Below are 25,519 nucleotides of genomic sequence, written 5' to 3'. Positions count from 1 at the left end.
AAGCACAGAAAGTACAAACAAAATCACCCATGCACATGAAACAGAGCAAGGTACTACTATAGCAGCACAAGAGAGGGGGCTAGAAGGTAGGAGACCAACTCACATGAGAGGAGGTTGTAGCCGATGCCGCACACGGCCACGGTCTTTGCCCCGTGGTAGAGGAGGTTGTAGCCGAGTTGGACCATGTGCAGAGCGTCGTCGTGGCGGTGGATGCCCTGGTTGTCGTCATCGTCCATAGAGGATGCCTACTGCTCCGAATCAAACAAAGAAGTAAGAGCTAGGTTTCTGATCTAGTAGAAATTAAGCAAGCGAGTATAGGAGACACACACACATGCTACCGCTAGTATCTACAGATATCGATCAAGTTGGTTGTGTGTGTGCTTGAGCTAGCTTAGTACGTACAGTCCATGGTTGGGCTCCAAAACAAACAGAGCATGCTAGTGTCAACAGAATCAATCACAAGGTTATTTTGTTGTTGTTGCTAGCACTGCTAGCTGTATGTGTCGATCCATCCATCCATCAACCTAACTAATGGTGTTGTATCTCTAGACTAAGTGCGGCAACACAAGAAGAACTAAAACTGTAGAGCACATGTGTATGTATACTCATCCATGGCAAACTGTACCAAACCATCCATACATGGCAAGATTGGAATGGAATAGATTTAACACTAGATATGAAAGATTGATGAGTCAAATGATTTTTAGTATTATTAACTTGAAAGGACGCTCACTGTTTCCATCTTCTATCTATCCATGATTTTCTTTTTCTGAAGCAAGCATCAAAAGGCAGAATGACAAAGAAATTTCACACAAACACTGAACCAATACTTGCTATTATGTTGTGTCCATGACAATTGCGATTGACGTCCACTTCAAAACAGATTTTCAAGGGCTAGAAAGAGAGTTTGGAGCTCATCAAGTACCAGCTTCTAAAGAAAAGATCTTCTATTCCATACAATTTCATATAGCGCGAGCGGGTTTTCGACTATTGGCAACATGAGGACTAGTTTCATTACCTCACATGGTGGCTGGCCTGGGCGTTCTGGATACTCCAGTGTGCGTGCAGTCCTTGACCCTTCATCAAACTAAAAAAACAAAGCACAAAACATGTTTATAACTTCAATTCAAGCTCCTTGAATAGGTAGTATACTCCGCATAAAGTTCTCACTTCTACAACAACTCACTGGAAACATGTGAACACGGCTATCTACTTGTGCTGCAAGATAAAAATAATCCTAATAGAAAAATGACTATATGACTAAGTGACAGATCAGGCCTACAACATAAGCAAGTGGCAGCGTAAGCAGAAAGTGGGACTTTGAATTATCAACATCAACCGCAAGACTAAGACAAGAAGGCTTATTATAGAATCAGTCAATCACATAATCAACGACAGCAACCGATGACTGCACAGTCAAGTTTCACTTCCATGGGCTCGTGATGAGGTCATACCTCGCAGGAGATGTATCAGGAGGGGGCTCGGAGATGGCGTCGGGGTGGTGGTGGAGCTGTGTCCTCCATGGCGTCCTCATGTCCATGGCGTCATCCCCTCCATGGCATCCTCTCCTCCATGGCGTGCCTGCTGTCGGTTCCATGGCTGGGTTTCCTTCCAGCGCCATGGCCTTGGCGTGTGTGAGGAAGAGGCAGAGGGAGAGGAAGCAAATCAAATTGCAGCAGCAAGGCAAAAGGGAAGATGACAAGTCCATCCATGGAAGAATGAGGGATCCGGTGCTGCACCTCGTTCCGGTGGCTCGATCTGGATCCGGCGCTGCCTCACCTCTCGCTCGATCTGAGCAGCGGCGCACGGCTAGACCACCAGTGCATACTTGCTGGAGCGGCGGAGGCGTCACCAGCGAAGGATCAGGCTCAGGCTCAGCCTGTCGTGGCTCTATTGTCCGTGGCTTCGGAAGAGCCGTGGAGGCAAGAGCTCGGAGGCGGGCGGCAAGAGCAAGGGGAAGCGGAGGAGGAAGTTGCTGCTGCTCCTGCTCCTACTTAGGTCGTTGCAGGTCAAAGAGCAGCGGCGCTTGGGGGGAGGCCGGCGGCAGGGTAGGGGTTGGGACGGCGGAGAGGGAGGTCTGGGTCGGGGAGAGGGAGGCAGCACTGCATGGGTCGGGGAGAGGGAGATCTGGGTCGGGGAGAGGGAGGGGAGTGTGCTGCATGATGCTAGGGTTTGGGTTGGCCAGCGTGCGTTTAGGAGACGTTGGACCTGTATGGTGTACGCCTCAGATCGGCTTGGGGGGTGATCCGTGGGAAAAGAGGTTCTGCCTTCTGATTGGTCCGAAAAATGTGACATTTAAAATAGTTTCTAAGTGGTAAAAATAGGGGGGATTTGTCAAGCAACTACCAATAATATTTTCCAAAAATGGCACCACTAAAAAATTTCACTCAAGTTATACAACACTTTATGGATGATAACCAACTTGTATGCATTTCCGATCTTTCTAGCATTTTTTAACCATTTAAACAAAAAATGATAGTTTGCTCGTAGTTTTTTTGTGAAGGGCCTACCAAATAATTGTTGCAAAATTGTACCAAATCAATTTTCTAAAATACTAGGCCATATTTAATGTACAATTGACCAAATGGTTGGGTGTCAAAAGTTTTCATCCACCTCTCGTGAAAAAGACAAATTTTCGTCGATTCAGTTGGAAGCGGGTCAAATTTGAACTGCAGCTACCTTATAGTTTGCTATTTATTTTTTCCAAAAATAATTTCTAGGTACATAAGTATCTATTTAATGATAGAAACACCAAATTTTTTCCAAGATTCAACCACTATCTAGGAACGGTCATGCCCGCCGTTTTGACCACATTTTGAAATGGGCATGAAAAATTCAAAAAAAATCGAAAAATTGGTCACATTGTGTCTTTATATGTGACCAAGTTACCAGGAAAAATAATAAACTTCTAATACGACAATTACTTTAAAAAGGTGTTTTGAGAAATGAGCTATCATGTGTGAAGATTCATGGCTTTCAAGCAAAATGATCAATCTTATGGCCACATTCATGACATAGTTTGTTTAATGATATAATATCGTGCACAAGGGTGCACGTTGGAATGGAAAACAATGTTGACTAAGGAAGTTTTCTTCTTCTTTGCACGGAAATTTCATTTTCCATTTTTCGAGTGACCAAAATGAGTTTTTTGTGAAGGGCCTACCAAATAATTGTTGCAAAATTGGACCAAATAAATTTTCTAATATACCAGACCATATTTGATGCACAATTGACCGAATGGTTGGGTGTCAAAAGATTTGATCCACCTCTCGTGAAAAAGACAAATTTCCGTCAATTTAGTTAGAAGCGGGTCAAATTTGAACTTCAGCTGCCTTATAGTTTGCTCTTTATTTTTTTCCAAAAATCATTTACAGGTACATAAGTATCTATTTAATCATAGAAACACCAATTATTTTCCAAGATTTAACAACTAGCTAGGAACGGTCATGCCCGCCGTTTTGGCCGTAGTTTGAAATGGGCATGAAAAATTCGAAAAAAATCAAAAAATTGGAAAACCTTCGCATTGTGTCATTATATGTAACCAACTTACCAGGAAAAATAATAAACTTGTAATACGGCAATTCTTTTAAAAAGTGTTCTCAGAAACGAGCTAACCTGTGTGAAGATTCATGGCTTTCAAACCAAATGATCAATCTTATAGCCACATTCATGGCATAGTTAGTTCACATGATCTAATATTGTGCACAAGGGTGTATCTTGGTATGGCAAACAATGTTGCCTAAGGAAGTTTTCTTTTTCTTTGGACGAAACATTCATTTTCCATTTTTCGAGTTCCCAAAATGAGTTTTTTTTTTGTGAAGGACCTACCATATATTTGTTGCAAAATTGGACCAAATCAATTTTCTAAAATAATAGGCCATATTTAATGCACAATTGACCAAATGGTCGGGTGTCAAAAGTTTTGATCCACCTCTCCTAAAAAACAAATTACCGTCGATTCAGTAGGAAGCGGGTCAAATTTGAACTGCAACTGCCTTATAGTTTGCTCTTTATTTTTTCTAAAAATCATTTCCAGGTACATAAGTATTTATTTAATCATAGAAACACCATAATTTTTCCAATATTCAACCACTAACTAGGAACGGTCATGCCCGCCGTTTTGACCGTAGTTTGAAATGGGCATGAAAAATAAAAAATTGGAAAACCTTCGCATTGTGTCATTATATGTAACCAAGTTATCAGGAAAAATAATAAACTTGTAATACGGCAATTCTTTTAAAAAAAGTTCTCAGAAATGAGCTAACGTGTGTGAAGATTCATGGCTTTCAATCCAAATGATCAATCTGATGGCCACATTCATGGCATAGTTTGTTCAAATGATCTAATATTGTGCACAAGGGTGCATCTTGGAATGACAAACAATGTTGCCTAAGGAAGTTTTCATTTTCTTCACGAAAAATTCATTTTCCATTTTCCGAGTTCCCAAAATGAGTTTTTTTGTGAAGGACCTACCATATATTTGTTGCAAAATTGAACCAAATCAATTTTCTAAAACAATAGGACATATTTAATGCACAATTGATCAAATGTTTGGGTGTCAAAAGTTTTGATCCACCTCTCCCGAAAAGAAACAAATTACCGCCGATTCAGTAGGAAGTGGGTCAAATTTGAACTGCAACTGTCTTATAGTTTGCTCTTTATTTTTTCTAAAAATCATTTCTAGGTACATAAGTATATATTTAAAATGGGCATAGTTTGTTCAACCACTAGCTAGGAACGGTCATGCCCGCCGTTTTGACCGCATTTTGAAATGGGCATGAAAAATTCAAAATGGGCTTAGTTTGTTCAAACGATATCATATTTTGCAAAAGTGTGAATATTGGAGTTGCAAATAATGTTGCCAAAGGGAGTTTTCATTTTCTTTGCACCAAAAATCAATTTTCCATTTTTTGAGTGACCAAAATTAGTTCTTTTGTGAAGGACCTAACAAATATTTGTTGCAAAATTTGACCACATCAATTTTCTAAAATATTACACCATATTTAATGTACAATTGACCAAATGGTTGGGTGTAAAAAGTTTCTGATCTACCTCACGTGAAAAACACAAATTTCGCAAATTCATTTTCCAATTTCCGAGTTCCCAAAATGAGTTTTTTTGTGAAGGACCTAACAAATATTCGTTGTAAACAAATTTCTACATTTTTTCAAGAATATTAGACTACATTTTATGAATAATTTTGTGTACACTAGAAATATCTTTAACATTTTTAATAAATATTGTGATGTCTAATAGTTTGAACACATGTCTACATTTTTTAACACAAATTTTACATATTGTTTATATATGTTTAACATTTTTCAAATACATGATTAACTTCTTTTCATATATTCCCAACAAAAAACCATCTTTTTATACATACGTTTTGATGTCTATATTTGTTTTTACACATTGTACATTTTTTGTATACATATAAAACCTTGTTTATATACGTTAAGAAAATTTAAATACATGATTAACATTTTTAGAAAATCTTGTTTTCTTATCTACATTTTCATATATATATGTATACATATATATATATAGTAAAATTTCCATATATACATACTGATGACTATTTTTTGATACACATGAAACTTTTTTTATACTTATCTAATATTATTTATGATTATCAGTTTTTATATGCATGAAACTTTTGAAATACACACATTTAGTTTTTTAAACACATGATTACATTTTTTTAATACGTATTAACATTAACATTTTTTTGAATTACACGTTTAGTTTTTCTAATTGCTAAACCATATACCAAGATTCACGAAGGAGTTCATTATTTTTCTATTCTTATGATTTTATATTGTTTAATTGGTTTGGAGATTTTTCTATAAGGAAAAACCATGTTAGAGTTATACAATGAAAAACCTGTTTTTGGACAATAATGAAAACTTGTTATTTTACCATTTTTTCGCTTGGCCGAATATATGTTTTTTTTTGAGAAATATGAGGGCATCCCACATTTCTTCCTGGATGGGCCGAGGCCTACATGGCACACGAAAAATTTAAAAGAAAAAAGGAGGTGGCCTTGTTCCACCGAGGCCCAAGCCCACCTAGAGCGACACCTTATGTACCAATGCATCCACGTTCACAACCTCATGACCATTCATATTGGTCGTAATCAGGTAGAAATAAGGTCGTCGACCACTGTTGTATGCTTTATGACCATTTGGTGTAAGGCAATTTCAGGGTTTGAGCCCTTCCAAGCGAAATGGCCGTGAATTTACGAGCAATTCAGCTTGGGTCACAAAGAGAAGGTCACAAGTTGACATATTTCTTGTAGTGGGTTGTCTAGTCTCCGGTAGGGCCTAGTCCTGGACGGCAAAGCCGTGCTGAGTAGTTGACACCGGATGTATGCAACCTGGTTGAGAAGTCGTAGTTTCAATCTTAGTTCAAGGAACATATCGAGGTTTTGTCCGAGAACCTCCCGAAGGGCTGTCCGGGGAAGAACATTGATTGTTCCATGCTATTATATTATCTGTTTTGGATGTTTATGGGCTTTATTTTACACTTTTATATTATTTTTGGGACTAACCTATTAACCCAGAGCCCAGTGCCAGTTTTTGTTTTTTCCCTTGTTTCAGTGTTTCGAAGAAAAGGAATATCAAACAGAGTCCAAACGGAATGAAACCTTCGGGAGAGTTATTTTTGGAACAGAAGCAATCCAGGAGACTTGGAGTGTACGCCAGGGAAGCAACGAGGTGGCCACGAGGCAGGGAGGCGCGCCCCCACCCTCGTGGGCCCCTCGTGGCTCCCCTGACCGACTTCTTTCGCCTATATATATCAATATACCCTAAAAACATCAGGGAACAGAATAGATCAGGAGTTCCGCCGCCGCAAGCCTCTGTAGCCACCAAAAACCAATCGGGACCCTGTTCCGGCACCCTGCCAGAGGGGGATCCCTCACCGGTGTCCATCTTCATCATCCCGGCGATCTCCATGAGGAGGAGTGAGTAGTTCACCCTCGGGGCTGAGGGTATGTACCAGTAGCTATGTGTTTGATCTCTCTCTCTCTTGTGTTCTTGAGGTGATACGATCTTGATGTATCGCGAGCTTTGCTATTATAGTTGGATCTTATGATGTTTCCCCCCCTCTACTCTTGTAATGGATTGATTTTTCCCTTTGAAGTTATCTTATCGGATTGAGTCTTTAAGGATTTGAGAACACTTGATGTATGTCTTGTGTGGGATACCCGTGGTGACGATGGGGTATTCTATTGATCCACTTGATGTATGTTTTGGTGATCAACTTGCGGGTTCCGTGACCTTGGGAATCTATGCATAGGGGTTGGCACACGTTTTCGTCTTGACTCTCCGGTAGAAACTTTGGGGCACTCTTTGAAGTTCGTTGTGTTGGTTGAATAGATAAATCTGAGATTGTGTGATGCATATCGTACAATCATACCCACGGATACTTGAGGTGACATTGGAGTATCTAGGTGACATTAGGGTTTTGGTTGATTTGTGTCTTAAGGTGTTATTCTAGTACGAACTCTATGATAGATCGAACGGAAAGAATAGCTTCGTGTTATTTTACTACGGACTCTTGAATAGATTGATCAGAAAGAATAACTTTGAGGTGGCTTCGTACCCTACCATAATCTCTTCGTTTGTTCTCCGCTATTAGTGACTTTGGAGTGACTCTTTGTTGCATGTTGAGGGATAGTTATATGATCCAATTATGTTATTATTGTTGAGAGAACTTGCACTAGTGAAAGTATGAACCCTAGGCCTTGTTTCAACGCATTGCAATACCGTTTACGCTCACTTTTACCACTTGCTACCTTGCTGTTTTTATATTTTCAGATTACAAAAACCTATATCTACTATCCATTTTGCACTTGTATCACCATCTCTTCGCCGAGCTAGTGCACCTATACAATTTACCATTGTATTGGGTGTGTTGGGGACACAAGAGACTCTTTGTTATTTGGTTGCAGGGTTGTTTGAGAGAGACCATCTTCATCCTACGCCTCCCACGGATTGATAAACCTTAGGTCATCCATTTGAGGGAAATTTGCCACTGTCCTACAAACCTCTGCACTTGGAGGCCCAACAACTTCTACAAGAAGAAGGTTGTGTAGTAGACATCAAGCTCTTTTCTGGCGCCGTTGCCGGGGAGGCTAGGTAAGCGGCACTCACACCCCGTCAACTAAGCTCTTTTCTGGCGCCGTTGCCGGGGAGGTGAGTGCTTGAAGGTATATCTTTAGATCTTGCAATCGAATCTTTTTGTTTCTTGTTTTATCACTAGTTTAGTTTATAAAAGAAAACTAAAAATGGAATTAAGGGTGCCTCATATGCTTCATCTTTTTAATGTCTTTCATGAAAATAGGGATTCCGATAATTGTGCCAAAATGTTAGAGGAAGAATGCATTTGAATGTTTGGGATTAAATACTTGAATGATGAGCATGATTGCAATGTTGTTAGTATGAGTTCCTTGAATATCCATGATGCTAATGATATGCAAAGCCACAAGCTTGGGGAAGCTATGTTTGATGAAGATGATATTTTTTGTCCCCCAAGCTTTGATGAGCAAATTTACTATGATGAAAGCATGCCTCCTATCTATGATGATTATTGTGATGACACGTATGCTTTAAAGAATAATGATAACCATGAAACTTGTCATCTTGATCTTAATTTTCAATCACATGATAGTTATTTTGTTGAGTTTTCTCCCACTATTGTTCATGAGAAGAATTTTGCTTATGTGGAGAGTAATAAAATTTCTATGCTTGTAGATCATGAAAAGAATGCTTTAGGTTCTGGTTATATTGTTGAATTCATTCATGATGCTACTGAAAATTATTATGAGGGAGGAATATATGCTTGTAGGAATTGCAATAATATCAAGTTTCCTCTCTATGTGCTTAAAGTTTTGAAGTTATGCTTGTTTTGCCTTCCTATGCTAGTTGATTATTGTTCCCATAAGTTGTTTGCTCACAAAATCCCTATGCATAGGAAGTGGGTTAGACTTAAATGTGCTAGTCATATTCTTCATGATGCTCTCTTTATGTTTCAGTTCTTATCTTTTAGGTGAGCATCATTGAAATCATCATGCCTAGCTAGGGGCGTTAAACGTTAGCGCTTGTTGGGAGGCAACCCAATTTTATTCTTGTTTCTTGCTTTTTGGTTCTGTTTAGTAATAATTTTTTTATCTAGCCTCTGGTTAGATGTGGTTTATGTTGTAATTAGTGTTTGTGCCAAGTAAGACCTATAGGATCTTCTTGGATGATAGTTACTTGATCTTGCTGAAAATTCCAGAAACTTTCTGTTCACGAAAACAATTGTTTAAAATAACCAGAACGTGATAAAATACTGATTCCAATTGCAGCAGATCAATAATCAAATTATATAGGTCGTCCTATTTTGGTAGAATTGTTTGAGTTGCAGAAGTTTGCGTTAGTTACAGATTACTACAGACTGTTCTGTTTTTGACAGATTCTGTTTTTCGTGTGTTGTTTGCTTATTTTGATGAATCTATGGCTAGTAAAATAGTTTATAAACCATAGAGAATTTGGAATACAGTATATGTAACACCAATACAAATAAAGAATGAGTTCATTACAGTACCTTGAAGTGGTGTTTTGTTTTCTTTCGCTAACAGAGCTCACGAGATCTTCTGTTAAGTTTTGTGTTGTGAAGTTTTCAAGTTTTGGGTAAAGATTTGATGGACTATGGAATAAGGAGTGGAAAGAGCCTAAGCTTGGGGATGCCCAAGGCACCCCAAGGTAATATTCAAGGACAACCAAAAGCCTAAGCTTGGGGATGCCCCGGATGGCATCCCCTCTTCCGTCTTCGTTCATCGGTAACTTTACTTGGAGCTATATTTTTATTCACCACATGATATGTGTTTTGCTTGGAGCGTCATTTTATTTTCTTTTGTTTTGCTTGATGTTTGAATAAAATACCAAGATCTGAAATTCTTAAATGTTAGAGAGTCTTCACATAGTTACATAATTATTCAACTACTCATTGATCTTCACTTATATCTTTCGGAGTAGTTTGTTGTTTGCTCTAGTGCTTCACTTATACCCTTTTAAAGCACGGCGGTGGTTTTATTTTGAAGAAATAGATGAACTCTCATGCTTCACTTATATTATTTTGAGAGTCCTAAACAACATGGTAATTTGCTTTGGTTATGAATTTAGTCCTAATATGATGGGCATCCAAGAGGGATATAATAAAAACTATCATATAAAGTGCATTGAATTCTATGAGAAGTTTGATTCTTCATGATTGTTTTGAGATATGAAGATGGTGATATTAGAGTCATGCTAGTGGAGTAGTTGTGATTTTGAGAGATACTTGTGTTAAAGTTTGTGATTCCCGTAGCATGCACGTATGGTGAACCGTTATGTGATCAAGTCGGAGCATGATTTATTTATTGATTGTCCTCCTTATGAATGGCGGTCGGGGACGAGTGATGGTCTTTTACTACCAATCTATCCCCCTAGGAGCATGCGCGTAGTACTTTGTTTCGATAACTAATAGATTTTTGCAATAAGTATGTGAGTTCTTTATGACTAATGTTGAGTCCATGGATTATACGCACTCTCATCCTTCCACCATTGCTAGCCTCTCTAATACCGCGCACCTTTCGCCGGTATCATACACCCACCATATACCTTTCTCAAAACAGCCACCATACCTACCTATCATGGCATTTCCATAGCCATTCCGAGATATATTGCCATGCAACTTACCACCGTTTCGTTTATTATGACACGCTTCATCATTGTCATATTGCTTTGCATGATCATGTAGTTGACATCGTATTTGTGGCAAAGCCACCTTTCATAATTCTTTCATACATGTCACTCATGAGTCATTGCACATCCCGGTACACCGCCGGAGGCATTCATATAGAGTCATATTTTGTTCTAAGTATCGAGTTGTAATTCTTGAGTTGTAAGTAAATAAAAGTGTGATGATCATCATTATTAGAGCATTGTCCCAGTGAGGAAAGGATGATGGAGACTATGATTCCCCCACAAGTCAGGATGAGACTCCAGACGAAAAATAAAATAAAATAAAAAAAGAGGCAAAAAAAAAGAGAGAAGGCCCAAAAAACAAAAGAAAAACAAAAAAAATGAGAGAAAAAGAGAGAAGGGGCAATGCTACTATCCTTTTACCACACTTGTGCTTCAAAGTAGCACCATAATCTTCATGATAGAGAGTCTCCTATGTTGTCACTTTCATATACTAGTGGGAATTTTACATTATAGAACTTGGCTTGTATATTCCAATGATGGGCTTCCTCAAAATGCCCTAGGTCTTCGTGAGCAAGCGAGTTGGATGCACACCCACTTAGTTTCTTTTGTTGAGCTTTCATACACTTATAGCTCTAGTGCATCCGTTGCATGGCAATCCCTACTCACTCACATTGATATCTATTAATGGGCATCTCCATAGCCCGTTGATACGCCTAGTTGATGTGAGACTAACTTCTCCTTTTGTCTTCTCCACAACCACCATTCTATTCCACCTATAGTGCTATATCCATGGCTCACGCTCATGTATTGCGTGAAGATTGAAAAAGTTTGAGAACATCAAAAGTATGAAACAATTGCTTGGCTTGTCATCGGGGTTGTGCATGATTTAAATATTTTGTGTGATGAAGATAGAGCATAGCCAGACTATATGATTTTGTAGGGATAACTTTCTTTGGCCATGTTATTTTGAGAAGACATGATTGCTTTGTTAGTATGCTTGAAGTATTATTGTTTTCATGTCAATATTAAACTTTTATCTTGAATCTTATGGATCTGAATATTCTTGCCACAATAAAGAAAAATACATTGAGAAATATGTTAGGTAGCATTCCACATCAGAAATTCTGTTTTTATCATTTACCTACTCGAGGACGAGCAGGAATTAAGCTTGGGGATGCTGATACGTCTCCAACGTATCTATAATTTTTGATTGTTCCATGCTATTATATTATCTGTTTTGGATGTTTATGGGCTTTATTTTACACTTTTATATTATTTTTGGGACTAACCTATTAACCCAGAGCCAGTGCCAGTTTCTGCTTTTTCCCTTGTTTCAGTGTTTCAAAGAAAAGGAATATCAAACGGAGTCCAAACAGAATGAAACCTTCGGGAGAGTTATTTTTGGAACGGAAGCAATCCAGGAGACTTGGAGTGTACGCCAGGGAAGCAACGAGGTGGCCACGAGGCAGGGAGGTGCGCCTGCCCCCCTGGGCGCGCCCCCACCCTCGTGGCTCCCCTGACCGACTTCTTTCGCCTATATATATATCAATATACCCTAAAAACATCAGGGAACAGAATAGATCGGGAGTTCCGCCGCCGCAAGCCTCTGTAGCCACCAAAAACCAATCGGGACCCTGTTCCGGCACCCTACCGGAGGGGGGATCCCTCACCGGTGGCCATCTTCATCATCCCGGCGATCTCCATGACGAGGAGGGAGTAGTTCACCCTCGGGGCTGAGGGTATGTACCAGTAGCTATGTGTTTGATCTCTCTCTCTCTCTCTCTCGTGTTCTTGAGGTGATACGATCTTGATGTATCGCGAGCTTTGCTATTATAGTTGGATCTTATGATGTTTCTCCCCCTCTACTCTCTTGTAATGGATTGAGTTTTCCCTTTGAAGTTATCTTATTGGATTGAGTCTTTAAGGATTTGAGAACACTTGATGTATGTCTTGCGTGGGATACCCGTGGTGACAATGGGGTATTCTATTGATCCACTTGATGTATGTTTTGGTGATCAACTTGCGGGTTCCGTGACCTTGGGAATATATGCATAGGGGTTGGCACACATTTTCGTCTTGACTCTCCGGTAGAAAGTTTGGGGCACTCTTTGAAGTTCTTTGTGTTGGTTGAATAGATGAATCTCAGATTGTGTGATGCATAGCGTATAATCATACCCACGGATACTTGAGGTGACATTGGAGTATCTAGGTGACATTAGGGTTTTGGTTGATTTGTGTCTTAAGGTGTTATTCTAGTACGAACTCTATGATAGATCGAACGGAAAGAATAGCTTCGTGTTATTTTACTACGGACTCTTGAATAGATTGATCAAAAAGAATAACTTTGAGGTGGTTTCGTACCCTACCATAATCTCTTCGTTTGTTCTTCGCTATTAGTGACTTTGGAGTGACTCTTTGTTGCATGTTGAGGGATAGTTATATGATCCAATTATGTTATTATTGTTGAGAGAACTTGCACTAGTGAAAGTATGAACCCTAGGCCTTGTTTCAACGCATTGCAATACCGTTTACGCTCACTTTTACCACTTGCTACCTTGCTGTTTTTATATTTTCAGATTACAAAAACCTATATCTACTATCCATTTTGCACTTGTATCACCATCTCTTCGCCGAGCTAGTGCACCTATACAATTTACCATTGTATTGGGTGTGTTGGGGACACAAGAGACTCTTTGTTATTTGGTTGCAGGGTTGTTTGAGAGAGACCATCTTCATCCTACGCCTCCCACGGATTGATAAACCTTAGTGAAAGATCGTGGATGTCGCCTAGAGGGGGGGGGTGAATAGGCGTTTTAAAATAATTACGGTTTAGGCTTGAACAAATGCGGAATAAACCTAGCGGTTAATTTGACAAGCACAAAACCTACAACAACTAGGCTCACCTATGTGCACCAACGACTTATGCTAAGCAAGATAAACAACTAAGTGATAGCAAGATATATGACAAGAAACAATATGGCTATCACAAAGTAAAGTGCATAAGTAAAGGGTTCGGGTAAGAGATAACCGAGACACGCGGAGACGACGATGTATCCCGAAGTTCACACCCTTGCGGATGCTAATCTCCGTTTGGAGCGGTGTGGAGGCACAATGCTCCCCAAGAAGCCACTAGGGCCACCGTAATCTCCTCACGCCCTCGCACAATGCAAGATGCCGTGATTCCACTAAGGGACCCTTGAGGGCGGTCACCGAACCCGTACAAATGGCAACCCTTGGGGGCGGTCACCGAACCCGTACACTTTGGCAACCCTTGGGGGCGGTCACCGGTACCCGTCAAATTGCTCGGGGCGATCTCCACAACCTAATTGGAGACCCCGACGCTTGCCCGGAGCTTTACACCACAATGATTGAGCTCCGAACACCACCAACCGTCTAGGGCGCCCAAGCACCCAAGAGGAACAAGCTCAAGGGCACCAAGCACCCAAGAGTAATAAGCTTCTCAACTTGTAACTTCCACGTATCACCGTGGAGAACTCAAACCGATGCACCAAATGTAATGGCAAGGGCACACGGAGTGCCCAAGTCCTTCTCTCTCAAATCCCACCGAAGCAACTAATGCTAGGGAGGAAAATGAGAGGAAGAACAAGAAGGAGAACACCAAGAACTCCAAGATCTAGATCCAAGGGGTTCCCCTCACATAGAGGAGAAAGTGATTGGTGGAAATGTGGATCTAGATCTCCTCTCTCTTTTCCCTCAAAAACTAGCAAGAATCCATGGAGGGATTGAGAGTTAGCAAGCTCGAAGAAGGTCAACAATGGGGGAAGAACACGAGCTTAATGGATAAGGTTCATTGGGGAAGAAGACCCCCTTTTATAGAAAGGGAAAAATCCAACCGTTATGTGCTCAGCCCGCACACGAGCGGTACTACCGCTCTGGCGGAAGAAGCAGGGAAAAGGAGCAACCAAACATGAACCTTGGGGCGGTAGTACCGCTTATAAGCGGTACTACCTCGCACCCCAGCGGTACTACCGCTGGAGGAGCAGAACACGGGACCAAAAATGCAGTAGCGGTACTACCGCCCGACCGGAGCGGTACTACCGCTTATAGGCGGTACTACCGCCCATCAGGGCGGTACTACCGCTTATAGGTGGAACTGCCGTGCCTTACTGCCGTGCAACTACTGCAAAACTCGACACGAAAAATGCAAGACCCAAAATCGAGGCGGTACCAGCGCGGAACCGTAGCCGTACTACCGCTTATGGCCATAGGAGGTACTACCGCTTTGGACAGCGGTACTACCGCTTGGGGCGATAAGCGGTACTGCCGCTCTGGCCGCGGTACTACCGCTAGGAAACCAAAACTGCCATAACTTCTGCATATGAGCTCCGAATTGAGCAAACTCAAGCTTGTTGGATTGAGAAAGACGAGTAGCATCAAAACAACGACTGGTTATAGTAAGAAGAGGCAGGGGAGGTATGCCAAAAAATAGAGGAGTGAAACCTCCAACCGAGAAGAACCGGCATAACCTCCAACATCAAAAACATCATAGAAGATGCGAGTGAACTCCGTTTTCGATGAACTCGAGCTTGTCATCAAGATGACCATAAGCTCCAAAACTCACAAAGAGAAGAACCAAACAAGAACCAACAAAGATGATGCAAGGATGCAATGGTTTGAGCTCTCTATGAACGATACGATCAAGCTACTCATCGAGAGCCCCCCTTGATAGTACGGCAATCGATCCTATAACCCGGTCTCCCAACTACCATCATGAGACCGGTAAAATAGAAAACCTATCAAGAGCAAACCTTTGCCTTGCACATGGTCCACTTGAGCTAGATGATGACGATCTTGACTCCCTCAAGTTGGACCACCTTTCTTGGTTGTGTTGGCTCGATGAAGACTAGTTGATTGCTCCCCCATACTCCACTATGGGTGAGCCACTCTTCCGCACATCTTCACAAGTCCATTGTCACCACAATTGACGGCAAGCTTCAAGCATTTGATCTCTTCATGATGCTTCACTTGAACTTGCACACCGCAACATCTTCGCAAGTCCATTGTCACCACAATGGACGGCAAGCTTCAAGCATTTGATCTCTTCATGATGCTTCACTTGAACTTGCACACCGCAACCTAACCCCACAAAGAACTCTCACGAAGATCATGGGTTAGTACACAAAGCGTAATTGACAATGCTTACCACACCATGGGATCGCTTGATCCCTCTCGGTACATCTTGTGCGCTTTGTGTGTTGATCAACTTGATTCACTCTTGACTTAGTCTTGATCAACCTTGACTCTTTCCAACTCTCTTCATTTGGATGATGTCTTGAAGGTAAACATGAATGATCACACAATCTTCTTCTTCAAGACATGCTTGCAATAAGCTCTACTCTCACATGACCAATCTTTGGATAATTCCTTAATAACACCTTGGTCACCACATAAATTCCTTGAAACCAACACATGGACTTCAAGAAATGCCTATGGACAAATCCTTCAAATATAACTCAAGGCAACCATTAGTCCATAGAGATTGTCATCAATTACCAAAACCAAACATGGGGGCACCGCATGCTCTTTCACTTAGGTCATCCACTTGAGGGAAATTTGCTACTGTCCTACAAACCTCTGCACTTGGAGGCCCAACAACGTATACAAGAAGAAGGTTGTGTAATAGACATCAAACATCCTCAGGGTTGGGAGGTTGTAAAATCCTAGCTGCGAGGATCTGCACCAATGCTCTTCGCCTACTCTACTTCCACTGCACTACGGATTGGTAATGATCAGATCAAACCTTGTATGCATCTTCGTAGTGGTCCTGGGCTGGTGCGTAGTACAAAAGTTTTTTGTTCTCTGCTACGCGACCCTCCAAGAGGTACCTTGCAGATTTAGAGATGCTGAGAGTGGAAGAACCTGTTTAGAGACCACCTACCTCACGTCAGTCACCACGTTGGATTACACCTGCGGAGGGGTCAGGGAAAGTACATGTGGATGCCGTTGTGGGAAAAAACGGAGATCATGGTGTTGTTGCAGTCATTTGTCGAGATGGTGCAAGTGTCTACCATGGAGCGTCAACAATATCAGTTTCAGATATGAAAGACTCGGCAATCCTAGAAGCAATGGCGGGCTATGAGGCGCTCTCCTTAGTTGCAGATATGGGTTACTAGAGAGTTCAAGTTGCAACAGACTATATGGCAATGATTGCACCTCTTAAGGGGGAATACATCGGGGTTTCTGCAACTACTATACAAGACATAAAAGGAAGGATGCATGATTTCTTGTTAGTGGAGTTCATCCATGAAAAGAGAGATTTGAATGTTGGGGTTCATAGCCTCTCAAGACAACAACTACTTTACCTTTTGGTCGTCACATATGGCTTTTGTTTTTACCAGACATTATTTGTATTCCTGAAGTTTTTCTAGTTAGATAAAGTTTTGTTGCCCCTCGAAAAATTAGATCATCCATACATTATATCGGAAGAGCAATCCTACATTCGTGCCTGGAAGGCTCATCATCGACAATATCATTTCTGGGTAGGAGTGCTTACACTTCATGAAATGGAACAAAGCTTAAAAGAACAGACTTTGTGCTCTAAAGCCTGATATGACGAAAGCCTATGACTGACTGGATTGGGATTTTCTTTGAGCAGTCATGGCAAAGCTAGGGTTTTGTTCACGATGGGTTGACATTATCATGGGTATGCTCAGTTTAGTATCCTTTTCAGTGTTGTTCAATGGTAAAAATGGAGTCTTTTAAACCTAGGAGAGGTATCATCAAGGTGATCCAATATCACCATATCTCTTTTTGTTGGCAGCAGAGGGCCTTTCATGTCTTTTGAAATCTAGTGTTCAGTCATCAAACCTTGCAAGCATTAAAGTCGTCAGTTAATCACATTTTGTTTGTAGATGACAACCTGTTGCTCGTCAAGGCACTAGGAGATGGGATGAGGTGTCTCTTTTGTTGGATAATTATTGACGGGCTTATGGACAACGTATCAATCGTGATAAATCATCATGTTTTTAGTAAGGGTTGCCCCAATGATACCCGTCCGTTGATTAAGAATATCCTTCATGTGCCTAGTGAATCCTTGAGTGAAAGGTACCTAGGGTTGCCTTAAGATGTTGGCTCTTCAAGGAATGTCTCTTTTAACTACCACAAAGATAAGACTCTGAAAAAGGTTATTGGTTTGATCGAGAAGACCATGTCGGCTACAGGTAAAGAAGTTTTGATAAAGGTTGTGGCCAAAGTTGTTCTAGTATATTTAATGTCATGGTTCAAACTTCCAAGAGTCCTATGTAAACATTTGGCTTCACTTATCTGAAAGTTATGGCGGGGCAGTAAAGATGTCAACCGCAAGCCCGCATGAGTATCTTGGGATTCTATGCCACAACTTCAGTTCTTGGGTAGCCTCAATTTTTCGTGATTTTGAGCTTTTCAATCTTGCTTTGCTAGCTCACCAAGCTTGAAGAATTATGTAATACCCGGACCCCCTTAGTGCCATAATTGTTAAAGCGCCTTATTTTCCATCACGCTCAATTCTTTTTTTATGTAACTTCCTATTTTGATGGCTCCCCTCTTGGCAAATATCTTTTTCTTTGGCAAATTCTAAAAATTCATGTGTGGATATTTTGGAAAAATATATATGTTGTCGGCTTCCTCCTCCTTCAAATCTTATCTCCTCAGGTAGCATCGACATCCCTGCCTCCTACAAGGTCTTGGTGAGCCCTTGTTGGCGACTACGCAGCTCCGTGTCTCGAGTTTGACTAGGTGCCTAATATGGGTGGCGATCAAAACTAAAAGCCTTCCCCATGCACACTGGTCAATTTGCTTCCTTGTCTTCGTGAGCGATGTCGTAGCCAGCCACGTTATCCCCGTATCCGACGAGGTCACGGAAAGCCCTCGCCGGTGAGCACACGACCACTATCTACCTGCATGTGCATGATGTCAATCCAACTTGTGCCCCGACATAGACTCCCCTAGGACTGGCTGTGCTTTTGCATGTGTCGCCTATTGAATGCATGCTCCAACTATTTCATCTAAAAGTCCGAGCTGGTGGAGGGACGCTGACAATATACTTTCAACAATTCCTCTCACGTGCAGACTCCTTTAGACCCTAGACGTGGAGTCGATGTAGGCCGTAACTATTACTATTGATCTTGAACTCGATACCTTCTTGCACTGATACACTATTGAATTTATGTTTCAGTCAATTGACCAAAAAGTGCGAACTCATGATGAGAAATGGGCAATATATATTTCAATAATGCCAAGGAGCCATTTTGACTAACATGTTTTCCTCACAAGAAACAACAATCTTCTTTCCTACATTCGAACGTAAATCTATCGTTGGTGACATATAACACATGCTTCGTTAATCAAATTAAGGAGTAAAAAAGCCACACATGCCCTATAAAGTAGAAACCATATATGGTGATCAAATGAATTAAAAAAAATCGAAAAAAGATATGGTGAGCAAATGACAAGGATTAGAAGTTGCATGCTGTAACTTGATGATAATTGGAGTACTGGTACTTCCAATCATACTAGTACTAGTACTAGTACTAGCATAAAATTTGATTGTGGATTACCAACTCATTACTCCTACCAATCCTAGCCGGCACGTCCGGATCTGCAGGCTTCCCATCCAGCGTTCTCCCCCGCCTCCACTTCTACCTTGCCCCTCTTTCCACGGCCCCTCACCACTTAACCCGTAATGCCGTAATGGCTCATCATGGCGAACGAACGGGGTACTTGGAACTAGCCGTCGTAGTACGTACATGCCAAATACTCCCCACACGCATCGCTTTCCCCCAAATCAAAACGCAGATGATTCGCTTGCTGCTTCCTTCCCCCGCTCGTCCACATCCCCGTCTCGTCTCATAAACTTCGGCCTCTCTGCAACTCCCCTCCTCTTCCTCCCCCACTTCCTCCAACTTCCCACTCCTTTAATTCAAGCCGCGGGGGCTCGTGAGTCGTGATTAGCTAGCCGGCTGCTCGCGCTCGGCCGGCCAAGGAGGAAGAGGAGGAGGAGATCTCTTGCCCGTGCTGTTGGTCTCTTCTCTCCTTGCTTCGCGAGGGAGGGGAGGGGAGGGGCGATGGTGGGGTCGCCGACGAAGCGGCTGGCGCGGCGGGTGATGAGGAGGCCGCTGGAGAAGGCCGGGATGGTGGGGCTCGCTGTAGTGGCCACGGCCACCGCCGCGCTGCTGCTGCTCGTCTGTGCCGCCTCGCTCCGCTGCTCCGCCGCCGTCGACTACGCGCTCGCGGCGCCCAGGAGGCTCTGGAGCGGCGGGGTCTCCATCGCGGCCGAGGCGTCGCCGTCGCCGTCGGCGGTGAGGGGGAGCGGCGCCGTTAAGAAGGCGGCGGCGGCGGCGGCGGCGATGGTGGTAGGGGAGGAGTGCGACCTGTTCGACGGGAGTTGGGTGTGGGACGACACCTACCCGCTCTACGAGTCCAAGGACTGCCCCTTCTTAGACGTCGGGTTCCGGTGCTCGGAAAACGGCCGGCCGGACGCTTCCTATGTCAAATGGCGGTGGCAGCCGTCGCGCTGCGATCTACCCAGGTTGGTTGAACTTCACTACTTCTTGCTTGTGCCGTTGCTACTAGTGACATTTCCCTTTAAGAATCGGCTTGAATCTGTAGTTTTGCCAAGCTTGTTGTGTAAGAAAAATCTCATAGTCACTAGAACCTTAAATTCATTATCTGTCATTACGTGGCGCTCTCTGGTGAGATGAATGCACAAATCGCATTTGTATTCCCAAGTTCCAATCCATCACGGGTCCTTGGTCACGTGGATATGTTGGCTTTGCAGTTTATAGTTTCCAGTTGGGATTTTCCAGCACTTTCAAAAGAAGAGGTTAGGATGGGCTTTATTAAATAAACGTGATGCAATCTATCGATCGACATGTTGCATTTTGTACATAATGGGGATTAAAATTGCAGCAGTAGTTCTGACTTGTGAGATGGGTGCGCATTTTATAATCTGAACCCTACTAAACATTAGATTATTCGAACATGGTGCTGCGGATGACCGATTCACCTTAGGAATTGGTAGTACACAGTTCGATTGGGAACTCACCTTTTCACACTTTGCTCTGATTGAATTAACAATGCCCAGAGTTAGCAATCAGCATGGTGCATTTTCTATATAATGGGAATTAAAATTGCAGCAGTAGTTCTGACTTGTGAGATGTGGATCCATGGGTGTGCATTTTATAATCTTAACCCTACTTAATACTCCCTCCATCCCAAAATAAGTGTCGCTCAGCAACACTTATTTATTTTGGGATGGAGGGAGTATTAGATTATCCGGACAAGGTGCCGCAGGTGACCGTCTCACCTTAGGAGTCAGCACTGCACGGTACAATTGTGAATACCCTTTAACTCTTTGCTCTTATTGACTTAGAAAATAATGTTATGTGCCGAGTTAGTCTTCGGGTAAATAATTAGTTATTTCGGGGAAATAATGTTATGCGCTGAGTTAGCCTTCGGGAAAATAATGATATTGCTCAATTATTTGGGTCTGACATGATGTTGCCATCTTTCTTACCACATGTGATTGGAAGTGGTCTCTTCCTGTAATTTGCCAAGTCCTCTGGTATTTCTATTGTTAGCGTTATGTTCAGCTGCACTGTGAAATGTGGGATATATTGTTGGTTAGCTTTCTTAGTTAAATTTCTTGTTTTCATGCATGGGAATAGCCTTTAATTGAAGTTATTTCGTTGTCCTTCCTAACTACAATTATAGTCTATCTCACAGAGCTATTCTTTCTCGAACACATCTTACATAGCTATGCTGGAATATTGCGATGTTAGGGTAGTTAATTTGATGGGAATCCTCATGCAATTGTAGAATGTTGAATGTTTGCAGATTTCTTTTTCTTTGGGTAACACAACCCAATTTAGGTGAAGTTAATACTTAAATTTATTTTTCTAGAAAATGATGTCTCAGTAGGCAATACAAGTCTCACCCAAAATTATTTTTGTGAAACAAATCGCCATCTAATACCATCAGCAGCATTATGTCGTATAGTTTTACTACCAAACAATTAGGGATGATGTTAGTTACATGGGGCCAGTGCTGACTGTAGCAATGCTTTACCATGGGTCATCATCATTGCATGAGTAGCTAAATAACAACACATCGTGCCACTATTTGTTGCCATTTAATTTGTGTCGATGATGGTGTAATTTAGGAAATCCGCATGTTTGCAACATGTAAGAGGACAGGTGCATGTGTTGGATCTTATAATGTGTATGTCTGTGACTGCAGCAAATAGTTTACTGTGCTTAGCACATCACTAATGGACAGACAAATCGTGAGCCTTTATGGTGAAACTGAAGAGCAGTGCATTGTAATGAACTTTGAACTCAGACATGTGGTACTTGTGAATTGTGATATAATCCACCTTTACTTAGAATAATCACAGTAATGATCTTACTGAGTGCCAGCGCCATTGAGCAACTTGAAACTCTTTGCAAATTGAAATCCTAGAAATAACAGCTGATCATCAATTCCTCTGTATTATGTAAGTTCATGATTTTGCTTACTGCTAATCATGTCTATGTGAGCGGAACAACCTGAACAATATGCTTTTCTCCTCTAAGCATAATTTTTCTCAGCTTCTAACTTAAATCTTTTTTCCTCCCATTTCCTAGATTTGATGCCAAATTTATGCTCGAGAAGCTACGGAATAGAAGGGTGGTATTTGTTGGTGATTCAATTGGAAGGAACCAATGGGAGTCTCTGCTTTGTATGCTCTCTAGTGCTGTTCCTAACAAGAAGTCCATCTATGAAATTAATGGGAGTCCCATCACAAAGCACATGGGTTTCTTGATTTTCAAGTTTAGTGACTACAATTGCACTGTGGAGTATTACAGATCTCCTTTTATAGTCCTTCAAGGCCGTGCACCAGCTGGAGCCCCTAAGGTTGTTAAGTACACAGTTAGGGTGGATGCCATGGATTGGATGTCGGGCCGCGGTAAGTGGAGCAGTGCTGATATTTTGATCTTTAACACTGGGCATTGGTGGAACTACGAGAAAACTATCAGAGGGTAAGCAACTAGGAATATACATTATATTGACTCAATAACTTGTCCTGTCTCAGTGTTAAATGTTTCTTGTAGACGCCGTCCTTTTTTTTTTACCATCACCTTCTTCGTGTTCACGAATTCACCTTTCATATTCGAAATTAACATCTACTGGTGATTAGTATTCGCACCAGCAGAGTAGCATTTGATTAGTATACACACTCTTGTAATTTTTCACGTGTATACTTTTCTGATAGTTGTTTAACAGAATTGTGATAGCATGATTCATGAAACTACTGAGGGTATGGAATGTTAAGATGTGGTTACAGCTAAATACATTAAAAAATAGGCCTATGAACTCTTTTGTTCTTTAATAAAACATACATAGAACTTAATAGTATGCGATTTCTGGTCCACAACCTGATCTATGTGAGATATATCTTTACCTGTAGTTCATTTCTTGTGGAACCACCACAATTGCATCTGCCATAATCGACTTAAAACTAGGGTTACTTTGTCTGTACCAGGGGTGCCTATTTCCAAGAAGGAAGTGAGGTCAAGATGGAGATGACTGTTACTGATGCGTACCAAAAATCAATACGAACACTATTCAATTGGCTTCACAAAGAAGTTAACACAAGCAAGACCCACGTCATCTTCCGTACTTATGCTCCTGTGCACTTCAGGTCTGTATAATGAACGGCTTATCAACCCTACGTCTTCCTTTTTTATGTTTCCTTGCTAAAGCATTTTCGTTGAGAATGCTTATGTTTCAAGGCCCCAAACAATCACCACAGGCTGCTTGGCTTGACACAATAAATTTTGGAGTCGGAATTTACTCATTATATTTTTTATTTGAAGCTTTATGAATTTCACTTCACCAAAACATATTGTTCAATATATGATCCATCTTTCACCAGTCATTTTGCAATTTTACCAAATACATGACAGTGTGGGTTATATAAGCACTTCAAAGGCAAATAAATGTTGGCTTCCTGATTTCTATACTATCAAACATTGCATTAATTTCTCTTGTTCGTGATATTTTTTAATCTATTTAACTATTTAAATACATGAGTAAATTGACTGATCTTTAACTAGAGTAATCAATGTTTTCCTCAGAGGTGGTGACTGGAGGAGTGGAGGGAGTTGCCACTTGGAAACTCTTCCTGATGCGACACCAGTTAAATCACTGGAGGAATGGGCTGACATGCTTCAACCTGTGCATAATTTTCTTGGGAGTAGCATCAGACCCAAGCTGCCTGGGTTAGCTATATTGAACGTGACACAGATGACAGCGCAGCGAAAAGATGGTCACCTCTCAGTATACCTCAGCCCTTCAGGACCTGTACCTCTGCACAGGCAGGATTGCAGCCATTGGTGCTTGCCTGGAGTTCCTGATACCTGGAATGAGCTTCTGTACGCCGTCTTCATGAAAAGGCAAAAGATGATGGACCAAAATGTTTCTCTTGCAGGCTCAACAACACTGAACACAGGCTGACTAAAATCCTGGGGTAGGCTACTTGATGCTCGCCCGGTGAAAGCTTGGTATCTAGGGTTCGTGAGTCTCCTGCGACGATGATGCTGTTGATGTACTTCCCACTTATGTAGCCTAATGGTGAGCATTTTTGTCAGAAGATGGGAGCTGGCTTGCAGGAAGCTGCACCACTCTGCTCTGCTGTACTGAGAGGTTAGTGAGTATAAGAGCAAAATTGAAGAAAGTCATGCATATAGCTGAATGTGATAGTCTGTGTTTCACAGAGGCGGCAAAAGTGTTAGCCGGGGGGGGGGGGGGGGGGGGGGGTCGCAGTCGGTGATGTAGGTAGTATATTGGCTGCTGTCATATTGGGGATGTTGCCGTGGTGATTGTATGTAATTCATCAATTTTATCCTTAACGGTATATTCGCAGTGGTTACAGCAGTTGATTTGGCGTTTCTATCCCTTCCCGAGCACTATGATTAACAAGAGGATACCTTGTGTATTGCTGCGGAAATTGGTTGATGAAAATTTGGATTGATAACATGGCAACTAAAATTTAAAATACATATGACTTACTATACTTGATATATATTGTTATAACAATTTATTGAATACACTGTTGTAAATATTGGCCGATATTTAAGTTAATCGGCTAGTTAATCCTGAATCAGATGGGATTACACTTTATCCATCGTGTTAACTCATCGCGTTAACTGAATAAAGGGAAAGGGAAATTTGGGCTTCAAAATTTTGGCCCATTCCCTCCTTTACCCCAAAATTGGGTGTTTTAGGTCAGCCCGTTCCCTCACTTCTCACCCGCCCCTCCCATAGTAACCCTCTTTGGAGGAGGCTAGGAGCAGGAGCAGGTGCCAGCGCCATCCGCTAGAGCTGCCTGCATCCTCAAGGATACAGGCACCAAGCCTCTTCCTCCTGCTCGAGCTCGCCGCCCCCTCTCGAGACCAGCACCACCGTCACGGCAAATGAGCTCGCCTTCCCCTCCCCGAGCTCGCATCCCTTCTTCCTGCTTCAGGTCGCCGCCCCCTCCCCAAGCAGTTTGTGCTATATGTTGATCTGCTTTGTGCTATGCTATATGCTGCTCCTGCACTGTGCTATATGTTGTTGCTGCTTCTTATTGCCTCTCCTTTATTGTTGCTGCTGCATTATTGCTATATGTAGCTAAGATATACAGATATGACCCTAATTAACCTATCGATAAATGGGTTACCGATAAATTCAGTTAATAGGCCGATTCGCCGATTAATCCCTACTCCTCACCCAACTAAGCAGTTACAAGTTACCGACATCCTGAACATTGA

The 25,519-nt window shown here is 41.8% G+C and overlaps 1 protein-coding gene across 1 annotated transcript; it reads left to right on the top strand.

Annotated features, from left to right (window-relative positions):
- The first annotated feature begins 19,394 nt into the window (after window positions 1–19,394).
- LOC109735709 (protein trichome birefringence-like 11) lies at window positions 19,395–24,665 on the top strand. Its single transcript, XM_020294912.4, has 4 exons — window positions 19,395–20,256; window positions 22,352–22,747; window positions 23,251–23,409; window positions 23,846–24,665. Exons 1-4 carry the CDS (start codon window positions 19,793–19,795, stop codon window positions 24,222–24,224), a joined length of 1,398 nt encoding a protein of 465 aa, XP_020150501.1. The 5' UTR covers window positions 19,395–19,792; the 3' UTR covers window positions 24,225–24,665.
- Window positions 24,666–25,519: the final 854 nt, after the last annotated feature.

Source organism: Aegilops tauschii, chromosome 5, assembly GCF_002575655.3.
Source record: "Aegilops tauschii subsp. strangulata cultivar AL8/78 chromosome 5, Aet v6.0, whole genome shotgun sequence".
NCBI lineage: Eukaryota > Viridiplantae > Streptophyta > Magnoliopsida > Poales > Poaceae > Aegilops > Aegilops tauschii.
The sequence above is the reverse complement of the archived record's forward strand: the minus strand, read 5'-3'. Positions and strand labels throughout refer to the sequence as shown.

Excerpts from the sequence above, each read along its gene's own strand:
- LOC109735709 (XM_020294912.4), top strand. The coding sequence starts at position 19,793 with ATGGTGGGGTCGCCGACGAAGCGGCTGGCGCGGCGGGTGATGAGGAGG. Across the intron at positions 20,257-22,351 it reads TCGCGCTGCGATCTACCCAG|ATTTGATGCCAAATTTATGC; the intron begins GTTGGTTGAACT and ends CCCATTTCCTAG. Across the intron at positions 23,410-23,845 it reads TATGCTCCTGTGCACTTCAG|AGGTGGTGACTGGAGGAGTG; the intron begins GTCTGTATAATG and ends TGTTTTCCTCAG.